Below are 26,006 nucleotides of genomic sequence, written 5' to 3'. Positions count from 1 at the left end.
TAGAAGAATTAATGGCACTTCACGTATAGCTGTTCTCATGGCTAAAATTTATTGCAGCAGTGGAGTAAGGATCCATACCAGATCATAAAGGAAAAAAGATACAGGCAGATCTAGAAGAATCCATGTGCTTTCTTCTACTCTCTTTCCCCCTGATGTGTCATACGGAGTGCCCCAACCCCCACAACCAAAATGTAGCAACATGTGTGTGATATTTCTTCCTGGGGAAGCCATTAGGGATTCAGGCCCCAAGGTTTTTATTAGGGGCTGGTTATGTAGATACTGTGCCTAGCACGTACTAAAATTCCAGGAAAGCAGGTGTTTAGCATAAACCATATTATTTGTATAAATAGTCTAGACAAGTGAGCCACCCTTGTCAGTTAGGGAAAGTTTCATACCAGTGTAGGACACTGTTTACCAGGCAAGTTCCCAGACACCAGACATTGGTCAACTTGGCAAGCAGAACTTGCTAAGGATAACAGACTTGGGTCTTCTACATTAACTCTTTTGTGTACACCCATGTAATCCTCTTAACATGTCTGCAGTATAGGGAAGGGAAGGCATAGAAGCTGAGGACAAAGAAGTCCAACAGTGAACAGATGGGACAGAGGATATTCAAATCTGCCCTAACTCCGAAGCTCAGTCCAAGGAAGAGCTCCCTCCCCACAACTCATCTCCTGTAGTACACCTCCCATCCACTTTGTCCATGGGAGCCGGCAGGTCTGCATTGCAGCTCAAGTTTCTCGAGTAATCCTTGATCTTTCCTTCCTAAACAAAAGAACTAAGGAAGAATGTAGGGTCTTACTAATATCTGAGGGTCCAGGTTCCAAAAACTAGGACTCTAAAACCCACAGTTTCCTTAAAAGAAAGGCATTAGCCTCATATGCTAACACCAGTGAATACTTAGGGAGAAACTGTCTCTGGCATCTCTTAGTTGAGTATGATAATATAGTCAACAAACATTTTCTAAGTACCTATTTATTATATGCCAGGTCCAATAATAAGTCCAAGAGGTACAAAGATGAATAAACTCCAGTGTCTGCCCTCAGAGAGCTCGTAGTCCAACAAGAACAGGGAAGGTAGGTAGGAGAACAAATAATTTCACTGAACATTTGTGTGGCCCCCATGGATTCACACTTGTGCAGTGTGACATAATCCGTATACCAGGTAGGCAGGGCAGGCATTATGATCCCCATTCTTCCAATGACAAAACCAAAGCCCTTTAGAGAGGAAGGGATGTGCTTAAGACCACACAGACAGGGTGGGACGGTGGGAATCCTGAAAGCCCAGCTTCCCTAGGACCAGCAGGGGCGACTCACAGGCTTCCATCAAATTTTGTCCTGAGTTGTCTGTCTTCTGTTATCTTTTGTTGATGTTTTCATTATGACTCATGACTCCCTCTTAGGTATATACCCTTGCCCACAGAGCTATACAAACTGGAACTACTCAGAACTGGATCCAGAGAGATTCCGGAGAGAAGAATTAATGTCCCAGAGAAGACTGATAAAGGGTGAGATACCAGTTAGGGACTCCTACCCCCTTAATTTGCTGCCAGGTACATCTAATCACCATCCCATTGAAGCAGGGAAGGACCTTTGAATTTAAGTCTCCAGATCAGGTCTCACTCACATAACCCCCAAACTAGCCAGTAAAATAACAGAAATTGTAAACATTTACAAATTATAGTGACAGCTGGCACAATATAATTATCAGGATAGAATTTTATATTATAATAGTAGATGCCAGTTGTTGGGTACCAGGCACTGTGCTAGGCTCTTTATCCTTTTTATTTAATCGTCACAACAACCAGCTGAAGTATACGCTATTACTGAATCTTCTTTACAGATAATAAAACTGAAGTACAGAGAAGATAAGCAACTTGCCCACAGTCAAGTTACTTATTTCACTCAACAAACATGTAATGAGTCTAGTGTATCAGTCGCTATGCTAGACACTCAGAACATGGCTGGGGAGGCAAGCCCAGTCTCTGCCTTACAGACTAGTGGGAAATATGGGTACCATAGTTACAATACAGTAGAATAAGCACTGGACAGGGAATACAGGTGCCGAGGCAATGGGGAGGGGTATCCAAGCCAACCTTGAAAAGGTCAGTGACATTTAACCTGCGATTTGAAGGGTGCATATTTTAGGCAGGTGAAAAGGGGGACCACTGCTCCAGGCAGAGGGAACAGCATATGAAAGACCCAGAAGCAAAGAGAATAAGATATGTAGGAGATCTGAAAGGCGTTTATCATGGCAGCAGAGAGAGGAGTGTGATGGATGACAAGCCTGCAGGTAACTGAGCAAGAATTCAAACTCAGGACAGCAAAGCCAGAGCTATCATCTAGAAAGACACATTCCTGGGCTAGACAGGTAACTGGGGATGTCTGCCCCTTTTGGGAGCTACCCCAGGGATGCAACAAAACCTTGGCATTAAGACTCAGTTATCTAATACCCACTAATCACAACAGCCTGAAGGTGAAAACTACCCAAATATCCACAAATGGACGAGGAGATCAATAATTGTGGTCTGTCCATACAATGGAATATGCTATAACATGGATGAACCTTGAAAACATTCTGCTAAGTGAAAGAAGCTGGACACAAAAAGTCACATATTATATGAAATGTCCAGAATAGGTAAATCCACAGAGACAGAAAGAAGATTGTTAGTTGTCAGGGACTGGAGTGGGGAATAGGGAATAAATGCTTAATGGGTATTTTGAAGTGATGAAAATGTTTTGGAACTAGAGAGAGGGGGGTGATTGTACAACAATGTGAATGTACTAAATGCCACTGAACTCTTCACTTCAAAATGGTTAATGTTATGTGAATCTCACCTCGATTTAAAAAAAAAAGTAGGATCCAGGGGCAGACAATATCTGGCTAATGAAATTCAATTAACAATCCCCCAGACCTTTTGGAAGTGAGGATAATAATGAGGAGATTAATTTTCTTGTATACCTTAAAAACAGCTCGTGGCCTCAAAGAATGAGTCTGAGCACACAGCTGTAACCTGATGAATGTGTGACCAACAGTAAAAATACCAGTTAATGCACACAGAATTTTTTCTCTGAGCCAGGCCCTGTTTTGTTTAATCCTCACCACAACATTGTGAGAGGTTCTATTGTCCCTACTCTCAGCCAAGAAATTGAAGCCAAGAGAGGCTAACATGCCTGGGGCTGCCTCATGGTTTTGTCAGCCTGGGGCCACTCCCCCAATTAGATCCTTCTCCTCCCTGAGACTAATCCAGGATACTCCACCAGCAGGCAGAACTTCCTAAGAGGCAGAGCTGTCTCACGCTGTGGTGAGTTTCTTACCCTTGGAGGGACCCAGCAGAGGTGCCAGTGTGCTGTCCAGATCACCTGTGAGAGGTTGGATGAGTTTTCCCTTAGGACTGTGTCTCTGAAGGCTAGGCTGTGGTCGTGAGGCTAGCAGAAGCAAGGGTTGGGGAACAGTTGTGCCAGGATGTCCCAAGACTACCCTCAGGTTTGGTAATTGTCTAGGGGGATTCATGGGAGGCAGCACGTAGTTGTGCTCATGTCTGGGATTTATCACAGTGAAAGGACCCAGCAGAATTCATACAGGACTCAGTTCCTCCAGCACTGAGTTATGACAACACATGTCAAATGTTGCCAACCAGGGAAATTCATTAGCAGCTCAGTACCCAGATTCTTACTGGGGGCTGATCATGTAGGCACCCCCTGCTTGGCACACCACCAAATTCCAGTCTCCTGGAAGGAAAGATGTTCATCATAAACCACATTGTTATCACTTAATGGTGGGAACCCTCCCTAAATCTAAGTTCCCAGACACTAGCCAAGGGCCACCCTTGCAAGCAGGTCTTTTCCAGGATAGCAGGCTGGGCCTCCTATGTTCACTCTTCTGCATAGTTGTAAAGATGGATGAGAGACCATAAGGGAGATGTAAATGCAAGGAAATGTGAGAGCAAGAAGCACAGTACACAAGCCAAGAGGAGGCTAGAGCTGGGGTAGGTTTCAGACTTAGAGCATTTCTCAGCATCTAGCAGCCAGCATTTGAAGATGTTCTGCTTAGAACCAGGAAGTCAAGAGGAGGAGCAGGTCTGGAGAGAAAAGCCACAGGTTCAATTTTAGAAATGACACATTTGTGAGATGGCAGAAGATCCAGGTGGCAGCACCCAGGATGCCATTGGTGATGCAGTTAGGAGAGAAGGCAGAGCTGGAAATCTCAAATGGGAATTTATTCAAGTAAATGTGCTCATTGAAAAGACCTCTAGACAGGACCATCAAGGAAGAGAGAAGAAAAGGAGTCTGAGTTCAGAGCCTTAGAGAGCTACATTTAGGAGGCGGGAGAAGAAAGAGGAACCAGAGAAAGCCTGAGAGAGATGAGATGAGCCTAGACAGAGAGCAGGGTGGTGGCAGCCAAGGGAGGACTTTAATGGAGGATGATGCTGCAAAGAGGACCACTGGGGAGAAGCCACAGAATCCTGCAATTAGGTTGTTAGTCATCTTTTTGGTTTTTGTTTTTTAACAGCAGGTTTATTGAGATTATTGAGATACCATAACTTTTTTTTTTCTAGTAGCTCTATTGACCTGCATAAAATTCACGCTTTTAAGGTACATAATTCAGGAGGTTTTAGTATTTCATTAAGTTGTGCAGTCACTAACATGATCTAAATTCCAGACTGTTTTCATCACCTCCAAAGAAACCCCCGTTACCGAACTTTGAGAGAGCTGTTTTCTTCGGATGGTAGAAGGGAGAATCCAGATTTCAGGGGAAGTGGTATGAAAGTGAAAGCAGGAGTGTGGGTCATTCTTTTGAAAAACCTAAAAAAAAGACCAGATAGAGAGAGGCATTCTGGAAAGATTGGCACAGAGGAGGGCAGGGGAGCCATCCTGGCTTCACAGCCCCTCCTAGAAAAAAGCAGAGAAGATCTAGAAAGAGAATGGGAAGAAGATAGAGGGTTCTTGAGGAAAAAAAACGAAGCTGGAGGTCTAGCGATGCCGGACTTTAAGGCATATTATGAAGCCACAGTGGTCAAAACAGCATGGTATTGGCATAAAGATAGATATATCGACCAATGGAATCGAATAGAGTGCTCAGATATAGACCCTCTCATCTATGGACATTTGATCTTTGATAAGGCAGTCAAGCCAACTCACCTGGGACAGAGCAGTCTCTTCAATAAATGGTGCCTCGAGAACTGGATATCCATATGCAAAAGAATGAAAGAAGACCTGTATCTCACACCCTATACAAAAGTTAACTCAAAATGGATCAAAGATCTAAACATTAGGTCTAAGACCATAAAACAGTTAGAGGAAAATGTTGGGAGATATCTTATGAAACTTACAATTGGAGGTGGTTTTATGGACCTTAAACCTAAAGCAAGAGCACTGAAGAAGGAAATAAATAAATGGGAGCTCCTCAAAATTAAACACTTTTGTGCATCAAAGAACTTCATCAAGAAAGTAGAAAGACAGCCTACACAATGGGAGACAATATTTGGAAATGACATATCAGATAAAGGTCTAGTATCCAGAATTTATAAAGAGATTGTCCAACTCAACAACAAAAAGACAGCCAACCCAATTACAAAATGGGAAAAAGACTTGAACAGACACCTCTCAGAAGAGGAAATACAAATGGCCAAAAGGCACATGAAGAGATGCTCAATGTCCCTGGCCATTAGAGAAATGCAAATCAAAACCACAATGAGATATCACCTCACACCCACCAGAATGGCCATTATCGGCAAAACAGAAAATGACAAGTGCTGGAGAGGATGCGGAGAAAGAGGCACACTTATCCACTGTTGGTGGGAATGTCAAATGGTGCAACCACTGTGGAAGGCAGTTTGGCGGTTCCTCAAAAAGCTGAATATAGAATTGCCATACGACCCAGCAATACCATTGCTGGGTATCTACTCAAAGGACTTAAGGGCAAAGATACAAACGGACATTTGCACACCAATGTTTATAGCAGCATTATTTACAATTGCAAAGAGATGGAAACAACCAAAATGTCCATCAACAGAGGAGTGGCTAAACAAACTGTGGTATGTACATACGATGGAATATTATGCAGCTTTAAGACAAGATAAACTTATGAACCATGTAATAACATGGATGGACCTAGAGAATATTATGCTGAGTGAATCCAGCCAAAAACTAAAGGACAAATACTGTATGGTCCCACTGATGTGAACGGACATTCGAGAATAAACTTGAAATATGTCATTGGTAACAGAGTTCAGCAGGAGTTAGAAACAGGGTAAGACAATGGGTAATTGAAGCTGAAGGGATACAGACTGTGCAACAGGACTAGATACAAAAACTCAAAAATGGACAGCACAATAATACCTAATTGTAAAGTAATCATGTTAAAACACTGAATGAAGCTGCATCTGAGCTATAGGTTTTTGTTTTGTTTTGTGTTGTTTTGTTTTGATTTTACTATTATTACTTTTATTTTTTTCTCTATATTAACATTCTATATCTTTTTCGGTTATGTTGCTAGTTCTTCTAAACCAATGCAAATGTACTAAGAAATGATGATCATGCAGCTATGTGATGATGTTAAGAATTAATGATTGCATGTGTAGAATGGTATGATCTCTAAATGTTGGGTTAATTTCTTTTTTTCCGTTAATTAAAAAAAAAAAAAAAAGAGAAGGGATAATTGGAGATGAAGGGATACAGACTGTACAACGGGACTGGATATAAAAACTCAGAAATGGACAGCACAATACTACCCAATTGTAATACAATTATGTTAAAACACTGAATGAAGCTGCATGTGAGGTATAGGTTTTTTGTTTTTGTTTTTTTTGTTTTTTTTTTCTTTCTATTATTGTTTTAATTCTTATTCTGTTGTCTTTTTATTTCTTTTTCTAAATCGATGCAAATGTACTAAGAAATGATGAATATGCAACTATGTGATGTTATTAAGAATTACTGATTGTACATGTAGATTGAAATGATTTCTAATTGTTTTGTTAATTCTTTTTTTAATTAATAAAAAAAAAATCAAAAAAAAAAAAAAAAAAAAAAAAAAAAAAAAAAAGAAAGTAGAAAGACAGCCTACACAATGGGAGACAATATTTGGAAATGACATATCAGATAAAGGTCTAGTATCCAGAATTTATAAAGAGATTGTCCAACTCAACAACAAAAAGACAGCCAACCCAATTACAAAATGGGAAAAAGACTTGAACAGACACCTCTCAGAAGAGGAAATACAAATGGCCAAAAGGCACATGAAGAGATGCTCAATGTCCCTGGCCATTAGAGAAATGCAAATCAAAACCACAATGAGATATCACCTCACACCCACCAGAATGGCCATTATCGGCAAAACAGAAAATGACAAGTGCTGGAGAGGATGCGGAGAAAGAGGCACACTTATCCACTGTTGGTGGGAATGTCAAATGGTGCAACCACTGTGGAAGGCAGTTTGGCGGTTCCTCAAAAAGCTGAATATAGAATTGCCATACGACCCAGCAATACCATTGCTGGGTATCTACTCAAAGGACTTAAGGGCAAAGATACAAACGGACATTTGCACACCAATGTTTATAGCAGCATTATTTACAATTGCAAAGAGATGGAAACAACCAAAATGTCCATCAACAGAGGAGTGGCTAAACAAACTGTGGTATGTACATACGATGGAATATTATGCAACTTTAAGACAGAATAAACTTATGAAGCATGTAATAACATGGATGGACCTAGAGAACATTATGCTGAGTGAGTCCAGCCAAAAACTAAAGGACAAATACTGTATGGTCCCAATGATGTGAACCGACATTTGAGAATAAACTTGGAATATGTCATTGGTAACAGATTCCAGCAGGAGTTAGAAACAGGGTAAGATAATGGGTGACTGGAGCTGAAAGGATACAGACTGTGCAACAGGACTAGATACAAAAACTCAAAAAAGGACAGCACAATAATACCTAATTGTAAAGTAATCATGTTAAAACACTGAATGAAGCTGCATCTGAGCTATAGGTTTTTTTTTTTTTGTCTGCCTGTTTGTCCTTTTTTTTTTGTACTATTATTATTATTTTTATTTTTTTCTCTATATTAACATTCTATATCTTTTTCTGTTGTTTTGCTAGTTCTTCTTCTAAATCGATGCAAATGTACTAAGAAATGATGATCATGCATCTATGTGATGATATTAAGAATTACTGATTGCATATGTAGAATGGAATGATTTCTAAATGTTGGGTTAATTTCTTTTTTTTTCTTTAATTAATAAAAAAAAAAAAAAGATAGAGGGTTCTACTTCAGCAGCCCCACCCTGTGAGAACTCCTTCTGGTTGGTTCCTTGCAGGAAGAGGCCAGCTGCTCAGGCCTTCGCCTCTCTGCCCCAGTGTGGTTCCCCTGGGCAGGGCAGAGACTGGCTACACCCTTGCTATCCAAAGTGTGGCCAGAGCCTCAGCAACCCCATCAGACTCTGGTTGACTGAGATCCCCCAGTGATCCACACATGGTTCAGGTTCAGAAGCCCTGGTCTAGGGCACACAAAGAAAGATAAACCTGAGCAACCCTTGGAGAAGAATGCAGCAGCCTTTATTCACTGGAGATTACAATAGCCTACTCAAGGCCAGAGACTGGATACTTTTATGTTCTAATTTTCTAAGTATTATATTTACTGACTCATTAGGTATGTTTTCCCAGTAGTCTTCATACGCATATAAGAATCTGTTCCAAAGTAAAAAAAAATCTAACCTATAAGTTGATTTCAAATTTAATGAAATTTCAATGAATGTTAAATTTAATGCTTTATGAGGTTGCTAGATTGTTACTTTTGAAAGGATTTCATCCAACATTTATTCATTTCAATTTTGCAATGTTTCAAGTTGTTTTTTTTAAAGCCACTACCGTTTTTTTTTCTATGTAGAATTTGTGCTTGCACTGAGCCAGTGGTGGGCACACATTATTTCCTTAAAGGAAATTGACTCTTCAACCCTCTGAGGTAGTTAGTATTCACCCACTTTTAACAGGCAACTGAGACTGGATCAGAGAGGTTTGATAACTTGCCCAGGGTCACTCAGCAGATGGAGTCAAGAGAGATGTCCTGGTTTGCCTGAGGCTGGTCCTTGAGCAAGCTCCTGCTGTTGCTGATGTCACCCAGCCTCTAGGAGGCTATCTTCACAGAGGGAATAATTCCTTCAGGAAAACTTGTGGTGTAGTCTTTGTCACCTTCCCAGCAAGAAGGAACTGAAGAACAACTGTTTCTCTTCCCCAGGAAGAGGGTTTTCTCTCATCACTAGTAAGAAATCCTCTTTGCCAAAGGAAACCCAGAAGAAGAAATTCTACCACCTTCAGGTAAGTGAGGAAGCACAAGCCCAGACCACTGGGAGCCCCATAAGCTTCAGAAATCCCGTGTTCTTCTGGAATATCAGTGAACCTCCAGTCTGCTCCACACCTCTGCACACACACAGCCACTGCCCACCCCCTTCACCTATCTCCTCCCACTGAGGGCTGTGGAACAATGGATTGCAGAGGAGTGGAGCCCCAAGAGGCCATCCCCAGACATGCAGCAGTTGGGAGATGAAAGGAAAGGAACCAGCCTTGAAAAGGAGGCTGCAGCATAAGCTGCTTTTAAATATCTTTTCTCAGTTAATGCTCATCTCAAGCCTGAAGCTGAGAGCCACCCCAGATACCCCCTCCTGCACTGCCCTGTATTTTTACCTTCTCCATTCCTCCCACAACCACCTCCATCCCACTCCTGCCATCCTAGTCCCTGTACCTACTGCAGCAGGTTCTAATTGGTCTGCCTCATGTTATCTGAACCCCTCTAGTCCTTTCGAAAGCAAATCTAATTACATCATCCCATTACCACATAACTCTACCCTATACCCCCTAGCCACATCCCCTCCTCAATAAAAAAAAAATACCTTCCAAACTTCAAATGTCTTCCTATGAGCTTGAGGAACTGACCTCAATTCTGAGGCCCTGCCCCCTCTGGCCTGGCCCATCTCCAGCCTCCTTGGCTCTCTGGGTTCCACCACAGGGTCCTTTCAGTTCCTAATACATATAACTCCTAATATATATTATGTTCCTAATACATAATATACATAACTTCCCTATGCCTGCTGGCCCCCTTGTTTGGGTAAGTTCCCTCCACCACTGCCATCATCATCAGCATCTCTTCCCAGCTCCAAGTTCAAAGAGCTCACATTGGAAGCTAGATATCAGCCAAATGCTACACATCACCATCTACTTTTTGTATAAAGCTAGAAAAAAAATGCATTTCTCAGGAAGGGTTTGGTAAATCATTAATCAGGCCTTTCGCTGCCTGTTTTTGTAAATAAAGATTTATTGGAACAGAGCCACACCCATTCATTTACTGTTGTCTCATTGTAACCACAGAGTTGAGTAGCTACCATAGACTTATGGCCTGCAAACCTGAAAATATTTACTCTGAACCTTTACAGAAAAAGTTTGCCAACCTCTGGTCTAGGGGATATAAACTCAATCCTCCATGTCAGCTCAGATGCCCATCTTCCAGAATGGTTTTCTTGACCTCCTGGTCTGGATGGGGTTCCTTGTATGTGACATCCCTTTCTGTCGGATCACTTATCTTAGCTTCCAAAAGTATTCAGGTGTTACTCTGATCACTCTGTCTCTCCCACTAATCATCATGCTCTGGACAATGTCCCTGTCTCTAATACCCACATGTCCCACTCCTGTTCCCATGATTCATTCTTAACAGATAGCTCAAAGGGCTTGCTTGGTTTGTTAGAGCAGCTTTCCCCCTTTCTTTGGTGCAGGGGGTCAGTTTGGGGGGTTTCTTCCCTGAAGCATTCACAGAAGAGACATCTGGGATGGATGAAGGGTGTGCTTTTCCTTTGTAGAGTAGAATAAGGGCTATTGCAAACATCTGCACATTCTCAGAACAGTCACTTTTAGGGAACAGTACATAGGAAATTTGAGGATCTGGAAATGATGACCTTAGGACTGTCAGTCCCATTCCCCTTTGGTTTGGAGGTCTGTGTTTAAAAGCCTGCTTTCCCAGTTTCAGACTCTGGCTGGGCAGCCTTAGGCAAGGTGGCTTCCCTAAGATTTTTATTTATACAGGTGTAAAATGAGTGTAATCATAAAAGCACCTTCTTCCTGGCACTCTGAAGATTTAAACACACTACATGTGACTGGCCTCACTCAAACAAGAGGCCACACACCACAGAAGGGCACTCAGCACTTCCTGGCCTTCCATCACACTTCCCTACTCCTCAAAATAGTTATTTCAGCCCATCTGCCTTTTCAGAATTCTTCACTGCGGTCCTCCTTTCCCCAGCTTCCCTCCCCCCATACATCCCAGAGATTGTCTTCACTGAGGAATCAGAAGCAGACAGGAAGGCATTCACCTTAACACCAAGACAGCTGGCCCCATCTCTGCCTCTATGTCTGCCGTCCCCATGGGCCTGTGGTGGAAGACCCTGCCCTCTAAGGCCAGCCCCCCGTCCCCTCTCAACTTCCACAGGGCTCCATCCTGCACTTGGCACCTCTCTTGCACCATCATTTTCTCTCACTCTGTGGATCCTTCCCAGCATCAAGAACACCGGCTCCAGCAACCTCTCACCTTTACGAAGAAAACTCCTTGGACTTGATGTCCCCTTCTATGCTCCTTTTCACACCCGAACTTCTGAAAAGAGTTGTCATCCCCAAATCTCCTTTCTGCACCTTTGAAGCTACCCTTGGTCCACTCTAGTCACGTTTCCACCCTTATCCCACACTGCAGCTGCTCTTGCCAGCATCACCAGAGACTCTCAGTAGGTATACCCAGTAGTCACTTCTCTTATCTGTTGGAGATGCTTGGCCACTCCTACCTTCTTGGACTTTTTTCTCTTGGTTTCCATGTTGCCAGATGCTCCTGCACATCTTCCTTCTTCACTGGCTTGTCCTTCTCAGTCTCCTTTGCTGCCTTCCATTCTGTCCCTTCCCTTCTCTTGCTACATATTTTCCCTAGGTGGTCTAGTGCTTTAAGTACCACCACACACCAGTAACACCTATATTTCCCTCTGCACCGTAGCCTCATTTGGAACTCTATACTAGTCTACCCAACTGCTCTCTTGTCCTCACCAGTTGGCATCTCAAACATAGCAGGGCTAAGGAGAACATTTGATTCCCAGCCTCTGGCATTGCATCTCACTTGGATGCCCACAGTAGCCTTCTATCTGTCCTCCCTTCTTTTTCTCTTGCCCTCTCCTGACCACACAGTAAGCAGAGTGATCTTTTATAGGCATGCATTCCATGAGGTCATTTCCTCCTCAAAACCTTCAATAGATTCTCCAGTACACTTAGAATAAAATCCAGACTTGCTAACCTAACCTGAAATGCCCTGTAGAATCTAGTCACCACCCCTCTCTCCTACCTCCTCATGCCTGTTCTCTCCGTGGACCCCAGCCTTCAGCCTACAGGACTCTTTGTGCTTCTTGGACACGTCAAGCTCATGCCCAGCTGAGCCTTTGTGCTAGGGGCCACCTTTGACTGCAGTGTGCTTTCTTCAGCATTCCTGAGAATATGGCTGGCTCCTGTCCTTCAGACCAGTTTTATGATGCCCCAGTTACACTTTATCTCTTTTCATTCTCTGTATAGTGCTTATCAGCATCTGCTATTGTTCCTATAGGATTTATGTATCCACAATTTAGCCTCTGTCTCCCTCTATTAGAATGTAACCACCATAAGAATAGGCCCTTTGTTCCTTTTTGACTTCCTATCTCTTCCCCTCTAATACACCTGGCACAAAGAATAATTATTTCTCAATTTCATGAAAAAGATAATCTATGTAAACTCCTGACCCTGTGCTTAGCATGTATTGGTGCTCTGTAAATGTTAGCCCCCAAAAGTACTAAGACCAAACATACATTGCAGGAGGATAGCTGTCACTCAGATACTAAAATCAAAATATTATTCAATGTTTTTGTTCTGGCTGTCACAACTGCCTGAAACAAATGTATTTTCTTTGTGCTGAAATGCATAAAATCTGCAGACAGTTATTTCATAAATCCAACTAATTTTTGCCTCAAAAATTGAAATAATCTAAAACTCTGGAACCTTGAAAGCAACTGAAGTTTTAATGGGCAAACCAGAATAGAAGGAGTTAAGGAATTCAGTGATAGGCACAGAGTCTCTGTCATCATTAGCAGAAACATTTTCCCATCTGCTCAATGAAATAGTTGGCCATGTTCAAAATAGGCTTTTTCAATGGCAACAGTCTGTATGTGAGTTATAATTCAAGAGAATGAGTTGTAGTTATTTTAAGTCTCTGGCCTCTCTGCCCTTCTCTTGCATAAGTGCTTGGGGATTTGCACAAGGAGAATGAGCTTGGAGTCTTCACTCGATACTTGGTTTTTGCTGTGAGGCCCTGAAATAAATTAGGGTTCCTACCTGAGTCAGTTCACTCATTCATTTAATAAATATGAAAAAATGTAGCCAAAGAAAGCCTCTATAAAGGAGGACTCATCATCACAATTTCTGTTTGCAAACAACAGATTTAATTTAAGCAGAAATGAACATATTAATGGACATTAGTGGCCCTGCCCCGATGAAGATGGTGGTGCAAGATGCTTCAGGACTTTGTCCACCCACCGAAGCTTTGAACAACCAATAAGATTGGCAGAAACATCTTTTTCAAAGCTTCACCAAACAGTTAAAGGACAGTAGTTAACAGGACAGTACTGAATCGAGAGAAAGACTACTTAAAAGAGGTAGGATCTCATGGCACCCTGGCTGTCTCACTTCCAGAGGGAGCAGAGGAACCCTTGTGCACATGCTAGAAACATGGATGTCTGACCCAGTCTGTGGAGTGGTAGCCTGAGAGACTCTTCATCACAAAATTTGTCCGGCATGTAATGTAGTACATGATCCTGGATGGGGTCTAACAAGTAAGGAGAAAAGACTCAAAGGAACATTCTTTGGACATGTGAAAAAATTGGAATAAAAACCATAAACTTTATATCAATGTTAAATTTTTTGAACTTGATAAATGCACTTAAGTGATTACATTAGTAAATATTCTTGTTTTGGGGAAATGTACGTGGCAGTATTAAGTGTTCAAGGAACATGATGTATAACCTACACTCAAATGTTCAGGAAATAGATTGATAGATGGATAGATGAATAGATAGATAGGTGATAGATAGATAGATAGATAGATAGATAGATAGATAGATAGATAGATAGATAGAATGATATGGCAAATGTGGCAAAATGTTAAAATAGGTGGATCCTGGGTACCTGGGGGGATGGAGGTATGTTGGGTGTCTCTGTATGGGATTTGTATTATTTTTGTAGTTGTCCTATAAATTTGAAAACATTTCAAAATAATAAGTTAAAAGATTTTTAATTAAAAAACTTCTTAAAAGATGTTAATAATGTGTAGCCCCTTGGAAGGGCCAGTGCATTACTTTCAGAGATCACACGGCCAGGAATGATGCCCAGACACCCCCAGCTCTGTAAATGTATGCTGCTGTGCACCAAAGTTACCGGGGCCTGGATGCTAAAGCTCCAGTCTGCTGGCCTTGAAAAGCCAGTTACTACTGTCAACAATCCCTCCATTACCTGGAGGTCTGCATGGCACCCACTCATATTGCTCATTTCTATCTTGATGTCTCATGCAGGTACAGTGCCTCTAAAGGGTAGAGCCTAGGTCAAATGTCTACACCCCACAAGCAGGGTAACTGGGAGAGCAACCTTGTCTTCTCCCTTGGGGCATGGCTCTCATAATGTGAAAAGGAAGGGCATTTGAAAGATACTAGGTGTATTAATCAGGGTTCTCCAGAAAAACAGAACCAACCAGATAGATATATAACTCACATGACCATGGATCCTGGCAAGTCTAAACTCCATAAGGCAGGGCACAAACTGGAAGATCTAATAAAGGTTGAAGTCCTTAGTCCTAATTCCCCGGGGGAAAATGGCTGGTTGGAAATTTTGGCAAGAGCCAGTGTTGGAGTTGAGGCAGAAATTCTTCTGACCTCTGAAACCCTCAGTTCTAGCTTTTAAGACCTCCACCTGATTGGATTAAGAGATCGCCCACATTGCTGAGGGCAGTCTCTTTTATTGGTTGTAGATGCAATCAGCTGATTGTGGATGCAAATCCTATCTATGATATGCCTTCATAATAACAAGTAGTTTGACCAAACCACAGGACACCATAATCTAACCAAATTGACACATGAAATTAAACCATCACACTAGGGAAGCAAGACACACATGCAATAAATATCCATCCCAGAAGTTGACATTTGAGCTGAGAACTAAAGAATGAGAAAGAGTCAGCCAATAGAAGAATGAACGGAAGAACATTCCAGGAAGAGGGAACAGCATGTATAAAAAAAGATGCTGAAGCAAAAAAAGAAAAAGAAGCTTGAATATTCGGGCAACAGAGAACAGGCCAATGAGACTTGAAGGTCATAGGAGTATTAAGTGCCATGGGAATCCATTAAAATAGATGGATGATATTGATTGATTTACATTTTTTAAAAATCACACTGGCTTCTGAGTATGGAAAATGTATTGGAGGGTCACAGAAGACCAGTTAGGAGGCTTTTGCAGTTGTCCACATAAGAGATGATAATAACAGGTTGATATTTGTTTTCAAGACAGACCTTAACATTTGCTAATGAATTGGCTTTGGAGTTCGGTGGGGAAAGAAAGGAAGTAGTCAAGGATGAGTCTCAGGTATGTGGTGCCATTTACTGAGATGAAAAGCAAGTTCAGGGTAGGAGAGGGTTGTCAAGAGTTCAGTGTTGTACTTGTTAATTTTAAGAAACATGCAAATGAAGATGTTAAGTAGGTACTTAAATAAACGTTGACAGAGAGGTCTGGGTGAGAAAAAGGAACAATTTCTGCCTTAGCTTTATATATCTGTGACAAAATATGGAAACTGAGAATGAATGTCCACCCAGGAGCCACAAGCAAAGGCAGAAAAACATACTAGGCTTGGTGCCAGACCTAAATTCCCCTCTAGGTGATACCACCTATTAGGTATATAGCTCTAAGCAAATCTGAGCCAATCTGCAAATAGCTCTAAGCAAATCTGAGCCAATCTGCAAAAGGGCATCACCACTGTTATCAATTCTTACAGAGTCAATCTAGGGATAGAGTTAAATAGTCATGTCCAATCAGAATATCTAATAATTTTAACCAGGAGTTTCTAAGTTCCAGAGCATGAACTCAGTAACCGTGATTACCAACAATGGTCTAGATTCTTCCAGCTCTGTCCATACCTGCTCATATCAGAACTGCAAAGCCCATTCCCCTTTGGGACATTTCTGGGCATCCCCAGATCACAGGCTCCTCCAGCTCCTCTGCCCTCACCACACTTAAGCCTTCAGCGTGTCAAAGCAGAGCAGCAGGGCGACCAGAGCAGTTGGGAGTTGAACAGCTCCTCTGTACTGTGGTTGGGAAGGGCATCCCAGAGCAATCTCACTTTACATCCTATCCTAACCCTGACGATATAGTTCCCCTTGCCTCACTGCTCACAGCGTGGTTGCTGGACAAAATGAGAAAATGGATGGGAACATGTTTTGTAAGTTGATGAACATGGTCTTTATGGTGAGCCCACCACACACATGCCCTGTTGTTTCTCTCTGTGTAGATCCTCTCTTGTCTTTACAGAAACCCTGCAGGGTGGGTATTATCTTAATTTCATGGGTGAAGAAATAGGAAAATTACTAAATTGCCTAAGGCCACACAGTTGACTTCAGCTGGCATCAGAATACTGAGCTCTTTCTGTATAATCATGCTGTCTTTTCAACTAATAAATAAGCTGGCTTACCATTAAATCCAAGCCAGTATTCTTGCATTTATTCTCTGCTCTACTGCAGAGCTCTCTGATGCCTGTTAAGAATGAGCATGATGCTTCATTGAGCCCTGGGAGTGTTTTCTAACAAATCCCAGGAACCACCTCAATGCTATAAAAATCCATAGCCAGTCCTTTCAGCTTTCTCCTGCCCATTCAAATATCACATTTATATAAAAGCAAACTGGTGCTGTTGAGGCTGGTGGACTGCTTGTCTGCCACTTGGTGGGCCATCTGTTTAACATTGCCAAGCTCCTACTCGTCCTTAAAGACAGAATGAAAGTGTCTTCTCTCCTTGGAAACCCTCCAGCTCTCCCCCAGACAGAATCAAGCATTCAAACATCATGATTTACTCATACTACTTTTGATAAACTATTTGTATATCTCAATGTATGTTCTCCCCTTCACCTTCAGAAAGAGAGCCTCTGGTTTTCAGCTGGGCACATACATGGCCAAAATAAAGCTTCCATTCCCTCGCCTCCACTACATCTATGTATGGCCATGTGACTAAGATCTGCTTAATGAGATAAAAGTGAATGTGGCAGTTTGGGGGAATCTTCCTTAAATGCGGATGTTTTGGACCCTTTGTCACTTTGTCCTTTCCTCCATTCTGCTGTCTGAAATGTGAATGTGATGACTGGAGCTCTAGCTTCCATTTTGGACCCTTGAGACAAGGATCCTACCTTAGGAAAGGGTGGAACCATGAGCTGAAAGAAGTCAGAGTTCCTAAGGACTTAGCATAGCAGAACCACTTTGTTGTGGGAGAGAAGTTCCTACCTACTTTGAGCTACTGTTCTTTTAAGTCTCTATAACTCACATCCAAACTGTCTTAACTTATATTAATGCTCTAATAAATATGTAATACTTTCTACACCTTGCGTAGTTATCAGTTCAACTTTCTTGCCCCTGCTGGACTGAGCGCTCCTCAGGGTTTCAGTGTCTGGCCAGAACCAGACCCTTTGATCACTGAAGGGAGAGGCATGGTGAGTGATTGATAAACACTGATAACCTTTATAGAGGATTTACCATAAGCAGCCACTCCTCTCGGCGCTTTGCATGCATTTGCTGACCTAATCCTCACAAGAACCCTACCAGGAAACCAAGGCAGGAGAGAGGTTCCATGCTGTTGAGTGACAGGGCTGGGACTTGAACTCCAATCTGCCTCAGTATCTAGCCCATGTGTTTTCCACCTCAACCCAGAATGCCTCCCTTTGATTTTCCTTTGAGAGGAGCAGTGAGAAATATCTGAGAAACTGCATGTATTACTTTCTTGTTTTCCTCTCATTCCCAGTTTTACTAATCTTTTTCTTCTTTCTTTTTTTTTTCCTTCTAGAGCCTTGTCTAAATGAAGTCAATGAGAGGGTTTCTTCAGCCAAGCAGAATTCAGATGAAAACTCATGTAAGACTCCAAAAGGTACATTGACCACCAAGAAGGAAAACAAAGGCCCTTGACTTATTGTGTCCAGAACCCTGGGTTTCGTGTATATTCGAACATAAAATCGCCCCCCTGATTCCCGCTCATGTTCTAGCTTGGGCCTTGGTACCAAGATATGTCCTAGGAAAGGATGTAATTGTCCTTTCAGTTCAGTGAACATCAAGTTCTACTTTTGCTGATGCGTTCAGCATGGTGCTAATATCTATGGGTAAGAAGAGTTGTTAGCACTGGGAGAAAATCAGTTTGAGTGATTGCTGCCAGTCAGTCACTGGGTCCTTCAGAGTCTGCCTCCCCCCACATTTCTCAGATTTGACCCTTCCCTCCATCCACACTGGTTTTATTGGCTACTTCTTAGCAAATACTTACTCATGCCTCGTGTTATCTCATAGAAGCCTCAAATACTCTGAGATAGTACTATTTATTATCTTTGTTCTTCAGATGAAGAAACTGAGGCACAGAAATGAGTAACTTCACCAAGATTGTTTAGATAGCTAATAATGATGGTGCCAATACTCAGATTTGTGCAGTTGGACAACCCACACACCAAACCACTAAATGTAGAGTCATTGTTCAAGCCTCTGCCATCTTTCTCCTCCAGACTGAGGCTTCACCCCACACACCCCCACTGTCCCTCCACACACACTTTTATCCTTTCTTCTTCCTGCTTCCCATATACAAATCTCTCCTGGACACATATTTGATCCTGTCATTATTCTTAAAAATGTCAGTGTCTTCCTATTGCCAATCACTGTATTTCTCATCCTCAAGAACTCACAGAAACTTAAGAGAATAGTTCTGCAAACTCACTGTTAAGAAAGGCTTTTAGGGCGGGCCATGGTGGCTCAGCAGGCAGGAATGTCTGCCTGCGATGCCAGAGGACCTGGGTTCGATTCCCAGTGCCTGCTCATGTAAAAAAAAAAAAAAGGGAAAAAGAAAGCCTTTTAATGATTATGATTATGTTTAATGGTATCAACACAAAGTGGTGGGTGCTGCTGACGCTCGTATGAGCTCAAATACAAATATTGATACTGATATCAACAAAGCAGTTCTCTTTTATAAGGTAGTTCTCTGGGTAATCTAACATATGCTTGTTGTAACAATTTTAGATTACCATTGATATAAAGACAAAAGTTATAAAGTTCCCATGGAAAGCTAGCAAACTCCAAGAATATATCTTCAGGCCCCAAGGGCTGATAAGATAAAGTCCAAACTTGTCAGTTCATGGAGGCAGCCCTGTAATCACAACTGATTAGTTCCCTGTCCTTTTATAACCACTACCCACCTATTCAGCCATGCTGCACTTAGTAAACACTCACCCTTTTTATCGTGAGTCTGACTCCTTCATTCTTCTCTGTCATTGCACAAGCAACTCCCTCTGCCAGAAATGCCCCTGCTCCCTCCCCACCCTCCAGCCTTAACCTGATAAACTCCCTCTTATCCCTCAGGATCCTGCTCAAATGGAACCTCCCTGTGAAACCTGCCCTATCTTTCCCAGAGAGGGGCCAGTCTTGGATCCTCTTTGTTCCTTGCTATTTTACAGCCTCCTAGGGCCATGACATACATTTCTTTTCATCTTTGATGCCTAGTACAATGGAGGGTACATAAAGGAAATTGGTAAATACTTTTTTGAATATGAACAAATGAGTGAGCTAATAATTCAATTTATCAATATGAATTATAATACTTAACATTATCTGATGGCAAAATTTGTGAAAGGCCAGGGCAATATAGCAGACTAATACCCTGAAGATGTCCTTACTACAAACCTAGAAATACTAGATAAAATACAATAAACATATTTTTAAATGTATAACTAAGCTAAAGAATATATATAAAAGGAAAAAGGAAGTCATCAGAGGCCAGAAACAGAAGACTGAAAGTCTAAGCAGCAACCAGGTAAACCATTAGGGTGACTGCTGTGGTTGTTTTCCATAATTTAGGAGTTTGGGTCTCAGTACGTGTAATGGATGGACAAGAGATGAGACTTTGAGGCCACACATAAGGCAGGAAGTTGGAATCAGAATCTCCATATAAAACTATGCCTCTTAAAAGGCCACCAACACAGACAAGACCACAAGGAAGTTTTACTATCTTTCTTAGACAAGGCTTACACAAGCTTCAAGTTTGAATTTTCACCACCCAAATGGTCCAGGTACCTTGAGATGAAAAATGAATATAAAAAATTAGTCCTGAGTGGTTGATACCTGGGATGTCCAGCCGGAAGCAAAGACCAAAACAGTATGGAATGATGGGCTCCCAACTTAGATTATGCAGAATTTCAATGGATAAAAGCCCCATGGAGAAGGACTCACAGTCCAAATTATAAAACTCATGACACAACTGCCACAAACAGACATAGAAACAGAATTAGACTCCAAGAACTTTACTAATAGAATAATCTGCTGGAAATTACAAAATAAAAATGTTTAAAATGGTTTAATGACTTCTGAATATGGCTATTTAAGTCAGAAATTTTTCCTTTATCCCCCTGGAAATAATAGAAAAATGAAAAGGAGAAAGAAAAAGGAGAACCCTAAAAAACTGAATGTTAAGGTAGGCAGTGGTTCTTTTTAAACCTAGTAGGGCACTTTATAGAGCCCTGTTCCATGCAAATATTTTCAAGCTCATCTTGTTTGTTTGTTTAATATGGTAAGTATAGTTGCTTTATAATCTGTGTTTAACAAAGTCAAAGTTCTGGAGTCTTTGCCAGTTCATTGTTTCTACTCTTAATATGGTACTTTACTTCTCTGCTGGCCTAATTATTTTCACCGTATCCTTGTCATTTTCCTTGAAAAATTATTTGTGGGTATTCTTTGAGGCACAGGATAGATGGATGGATAGAAGGATGGAAGATAGATAAGCAAATGGGCAGATATACAGGCTGCGAGTGTGTGTATATCTGGCTAAAATGCAAGTGAAGTTGTGTGAATTTGCTGTTGCTGCTTTCTCCAGTATCTCCCAATGATCTAAATACATCTGGACACTTTCAGACCGATGGGAAGCTGAGAGCTGCAATGTGCTCTTGCCATCCAGGGAACAAACTCCATTCATCATTTTTTGCTAATATTGCATTGACAGAGCCTCATCATACCTTGACCTCGAGGAAAGCTGCAAAGCAAGCTAAGAGAGTATCAGAAGCAAGAGTATATAAGTCTTTGTTACCTAAACAGGTGAGCACATTATTGGAAATTTAATAGTAAAAGTGATTTAAAAAGGGGCAGGCTCTCTCTCTTAGCCAACCCTATGTAGGACATGACTCCCAAGGTGTAAATCTCCCTGGCAGCATGGGACAGGACTCCTGGCAATGAACTAGGACCTGACATCCTGGAATTGAGAAAGACTTCTTTACCAAAAGGGGGAAGAAAGAAATGAGACAAAATAAAATTTCAGAAGCTAAGAGATTTCAGAGGCATGAGGTTATCCTGGAGGTTATTCTTATGCATCATATAGATATCCCTTTTTCGTTTATGGGGTATTTGAGTGGCTAGAGGGAAGTACCTGAAACTGTTGAGCTGTGTTCCAGTAGCATTGATTCTTGTTCCCTTTTTTTTTTTTTTTTTTTTAACATGGTCAGGCACTGGGAAGTGAACCGGGTCTCCAGCATGGCAGGCAAGAGCTCTCCCTGCTGAGCCACTGTGGCCCGCCTTAGTAGCCTCGATTCTAAAAGACTATTGTATAACTATGCACCTTTTATAGTGTAACTGTGTAATTGTGAAAACCTTGTGGTTGAAGCTCCTTTTATCCAGAGTATGAACAGATAAGTAAAGAAATGAGGAAAAATAAATAACTAAATAGTAGGGATGGGGAGATAAGGGGAAAAAATAATTGGGTAGATTGAAATACTAATGGTCAATGAGAGGGAAGAATATGGGGTACAGGATGTACAGTTTTTTCATTTTTCTATTTTTTTCTGGAGTAATGTAAATGTTCTAAAAATGATCATGGTGATGAATACACAACTATGTGATGATACTGTAAGCCATTGATTGTATCCTTTGGATGGAATATGTGTTTGAGAAGATAGCTCAATAAAAATTTTTTTAAAAAAGGGGAGGGTCAGGGATGTTGCTAGAAAAGCTAGCTCTGTGAAGATGCCAGGGTAAGAGTTTGGGTATTTCTGATTATAGACTCAGGGTGATAGAAACCTCATGAATCAAGAAATCTCCTAAGGGTAAATTCTTGACTGAGATAGACACAAGCTGAGAAAGCATTTTGTCTGAAGATGGAGATTTAAATTACCTGCTTGAAATTCTGGAGCCTGAATGTAATAGAAAGAGAGCACCACCTACTTCTGTTGTTTAGGTTTCTTCATTTCTCTGAACCTTGATTTCCTGCTCTATAAAATGTGACCATACTTCTTAGGTTATAGGGTTGTTGTGAGATAGTTACTATTGTTCTCCAATTAATTAGTGAAGAGAATGATGCTCAGAGCAAATAAGTGATGAAACCAAGATTTACATGCAGACCTGTCCAACTTTCAGTCTGCACTCTTTTTGTTGTTATTTTTGTTTCATTTTAAAATTCTTATTGTGTAACCCATAAGCAGTACAACATTTCTCATTTTAACCACTTTCATGTATATAATTGTGACATTGATTACATTCACGATATTGTGCTGCCATCACCACCATCCATTACCAAAACTTTTCCATCATCCCAACTAGAACTCTGTGTCCACTGATGAATCTGTGCTCTTAACCATCGAGTTACCATCCGCCCAGTTCCTAGTATGCTAAAGGCAGTGAATTTAATGTTGTTCTCCCCTTTCCTCCTTCTCTCCCTCAACTCTTCTCCACAGACTTCAATGGAAGGTAATGTATATCAATTTGTTTCCCTTAATGGTGACTTCAGATTTGCATAGTGGGAAGAGGCCCTCGGGACCTTGGGGAGGGTGAGAGTTTGGGGGCTTCCCCAAAGGGAAAGCAAGGGAGGCAGAATGTAGAATTGGAGCCAAGTATAGCAAGAATTGTAAAAGATTTCTTGAACCTTTGACATTTCTCCATATTTATAACCACTGCTTATTTCTCCTCAGCATATAGCAGTGAAACTTTTAAGAGCAATGGAGTATGATGGAAAAGACAGACAAATATGGTTTCATGTGCTCATGGGTTCATCTGTATTGTTTAAGCAAGTCGTTTAGCTTTCTGACCTTCTTGTATAAAACGAAGAAAATAAAGACTGGTAGTATTATGGTATTTAATGCTGAAAGGACTGGTGGGCTTGCTCTGTGGATAGAGAGAAAGGATATGGGCAATGGCTGTTCAGTCTGTCTTGGTGGTGAGGGGAAACCCAGAAGTTAGAAAAGGTGGTGGCAGCTTTTCCCAGAAACGGAAAGTAGCTGAAAGCCTAGGGCCTGTCAGAGAAAAGTGGAAGAGAAATGCCAGAGGAGGGCTGGCTTGGCTGTCTGCAAGCCATACACAAGAGACGCAAGGGACCAACAAACCAATCCGCCACTTGAAGAGGCACAAAACTGATACACTCTACTGCCCATTCTTTTTTTTTTAAGCAGAAAATAGTATAGTTTATATTAAAAAGATAATCATTGCGCATAGTAAAAAAAATTTAAATAGTATTAAAGGATATATAATAAAAAAAATAAACTTGTTTTCCAAACAGGATTCTGTGCCTACTCCCTAGGGGGCAAATGTTGCTACTGCTTTCCATATACCCTTCTAGAAATGTTTGTGCGTGAAGGAATGGAATGCCTTTTTCCCCACAAATTGGAATGCTATACATACTATTTTGTACTTTGCGTTTTCAACTTAACGTGTGATAATAGCTAATATTCATTGAGTGTTTGTGCCAGATATTGTTCTAAACACCTTAGGCTTTAATCCATTTAAACCTCACACAATCTTAGGAAGTTTTATTTATTATCCCCATTTTATATATGAAGGAACTAAGGCTCAGAAACATTTAAGTATCTCACCCAGAGTCAACTAGCAAGTGATACAGCCAAGTTTTTTTATATGTATATATCATTCATATACCATAAAATTCACCATTTGAAAGTACATGATTCAGGGCAGGCCACGGTGGCTCAGCAAGCAGAGTTCTCTCCTGCCATGCCAGAGACCCAGGTTTGGTTCCCGGTGCCTGCCCATGCAAAAAAAAGATAAAAATATATGATTCGATAGTTTTTAGTATATTCACAAGATTATGTAATCATCACTATCTAATTCCATAATATTTTCATCACCCAAAAAAGAAGTTCCATACCCATTAGCAGTCACTCCCCATTTTCCTCCCCACCCCCACCCCAGCCCCTGGAATCAACTAATCTACTTTCTGTTTCTATGAATTTACTTATCCTGGACATTTCCTAGAAAGATAGCCCACCATCAGGGAGCTGAGAGAAGAGGGAGCCCTTGTTTCCTTCCCTTTGCTAGAGACCAGTAAATTAGACCAGCAACCATTTGGAGATGGGGTCTTAGGAATCCCTGTACTAAAGGATCTGTAGGCTCCTACAGATTTCTGGGTTTCTGGAATGAGTGGTGACTTGCTACAAAATAAACATGGTCAACTGGGAGTGATTTGGCCCTCTCCCCTGCAGAAAACATTTGGTCAAATATCTGGAGACACTTTTGTTGTCACAACTGGGAACGTGCTACTGGCATCTAGTGGGGGTAAGCAAGGAATGCTGCTAAACATCCTACAGTGCAGAGGACAGCGCCCCACAATAATTATTTGGCCCCAAATGCCAGCATTGTTGCCCTTGAGAAACCCTGCTATAGGAAAGAGAAATCCCCTTCAGCAATTAAAATGGAGAGGGTTAGAGAACAGTGTAGTCAGGTGCTGCCTCAACCTTTATTCATGAGGCAGACATTTTGTTTGGTTAAATTATTAACTACTTTAAAATAAAATGTATTAATTGTTTTTTTTAATGTACTAGTTATTAACTATAAAACAAGTCCATAATCATTATTGAAGCTTTTTTTTTCTTTTTTTTTTTTTAATAATTTTTTATTAATTAAAAAGAAATTACAAGAAAGAAACACAAACATCCGTAATATATGCTCATTCCATTCTACATATATAATCAGTAATTCACAATATCATCACATAGTTGCATATTCATCATCATGATAATTTCTGAGAACATTTGCATCAATTCAGAAAAAGAAATAAAAAGGCAACAGAAAAATAAAACAAAAACAGAAAAAGAAAAAAAATTTTTACATACCATATTCCTTATCCCTCCCTTTCATTGATCGCAGTATTTCAAACTGAATTTATTTTAACATTTTTTCTCTATTATTTATTTATTTTTTTTCCTGAATCTACTATGTGCTTTTATTTTTTTATCCAATTTTTAAAAATTTTTTTTAATTAATCAAAAAAAAGAAAAGAAATTAACACAACATTTAGAACTCATTCCATTCTACACATGCACTCAGTAATTCTTAGTATCATCACATAGATGTATGATCATCATTTCTTAGTACATTTGCATCGATTTAGGAAAAGAACTAGCAAAACAGCAGAAAAAGATATAGAATGTTAATATAGAGAAGAGAATTAAAATAATAATACTAATAAAATATATATATATATAAAAAGGAAAAAGAAAAAACAAAAACAGAAGATACAAACAAACAAACAAAAAACCGTATTTCAGGTGCAGCTTCATTCAGTGTTCCAACATAGTTACATTACACTTAGGTATTATTGTGCTGTCCATTTTTGAGTTTTTGTATCTAGTCCTGTTGCACAGTCTGTATCCCTTCAGCTCCAATTACCCATTATCTTACCCTGTTTCTAACTCCTGC

The 26,006-nt window shown here is 40.8% G+C and overlaps 1 protein-coding gene across 9 annotated transcripts in view; it reads left to right on the top strand.

Annotated features, from left to right (window-relative positions):
- FAM227A (family with sequence similarity 227 member A) overlaps positions 1-26,006 on the top strand; it is a 151,060-nt gene that overhangs the window by 82,499 nt on the left and 42,555 nt on the right. For 7 of the 9 annotated variants that reach the window (XR_013179305.1, XR_013179304.1, XM_077168840.1 and 4 more), the window contains exons 10-13: positions 1,403-1,507; positions 9,240-9,319; positions 18,138-18,216; positions 21,316-21,407. Coding sequence is in view for 7 of the 9 variants with exons in the window: in XM_077168840.1 (XP_077024955.1) it covers positions 1,403-1,507; positions 9,240-9,319; positions 18,138-18,216; positions 21,316-21,407 (356 nt within the window). In the remaining 2 variants the exon portion in view is untranslated. Of the gene's footprint in view, positions 1-1,402; positions 1,508-9,239; positions 9,320-18,135; positions 18,217-21,315; positions 21,408-26,006 lie in introns of all 9 variants that reach the window. The other 2 variants (XM_077168842.1, XM_077168844.1) reach the window with 2 other exon arrangements.

This window comes from Tamandua tetradactyla, chromosome 7 (genome assembly GCF_023851605.1).
Source record: "Tamandua tetradactyla isolate mTamTet1 chromosome 7, mTamTet1.pri, whole genome shotgun sequence".
Classification (NCBI taxonomy): Eukaryota; Metazoa; Chordata; class Mammalia; order Pilosa; family Myrmecophagidae; genus Tamandua; species Tamandua tetradactyla.
This window is presented reverse-complemented; position numbering and strand designations above follow the sequence as displayed.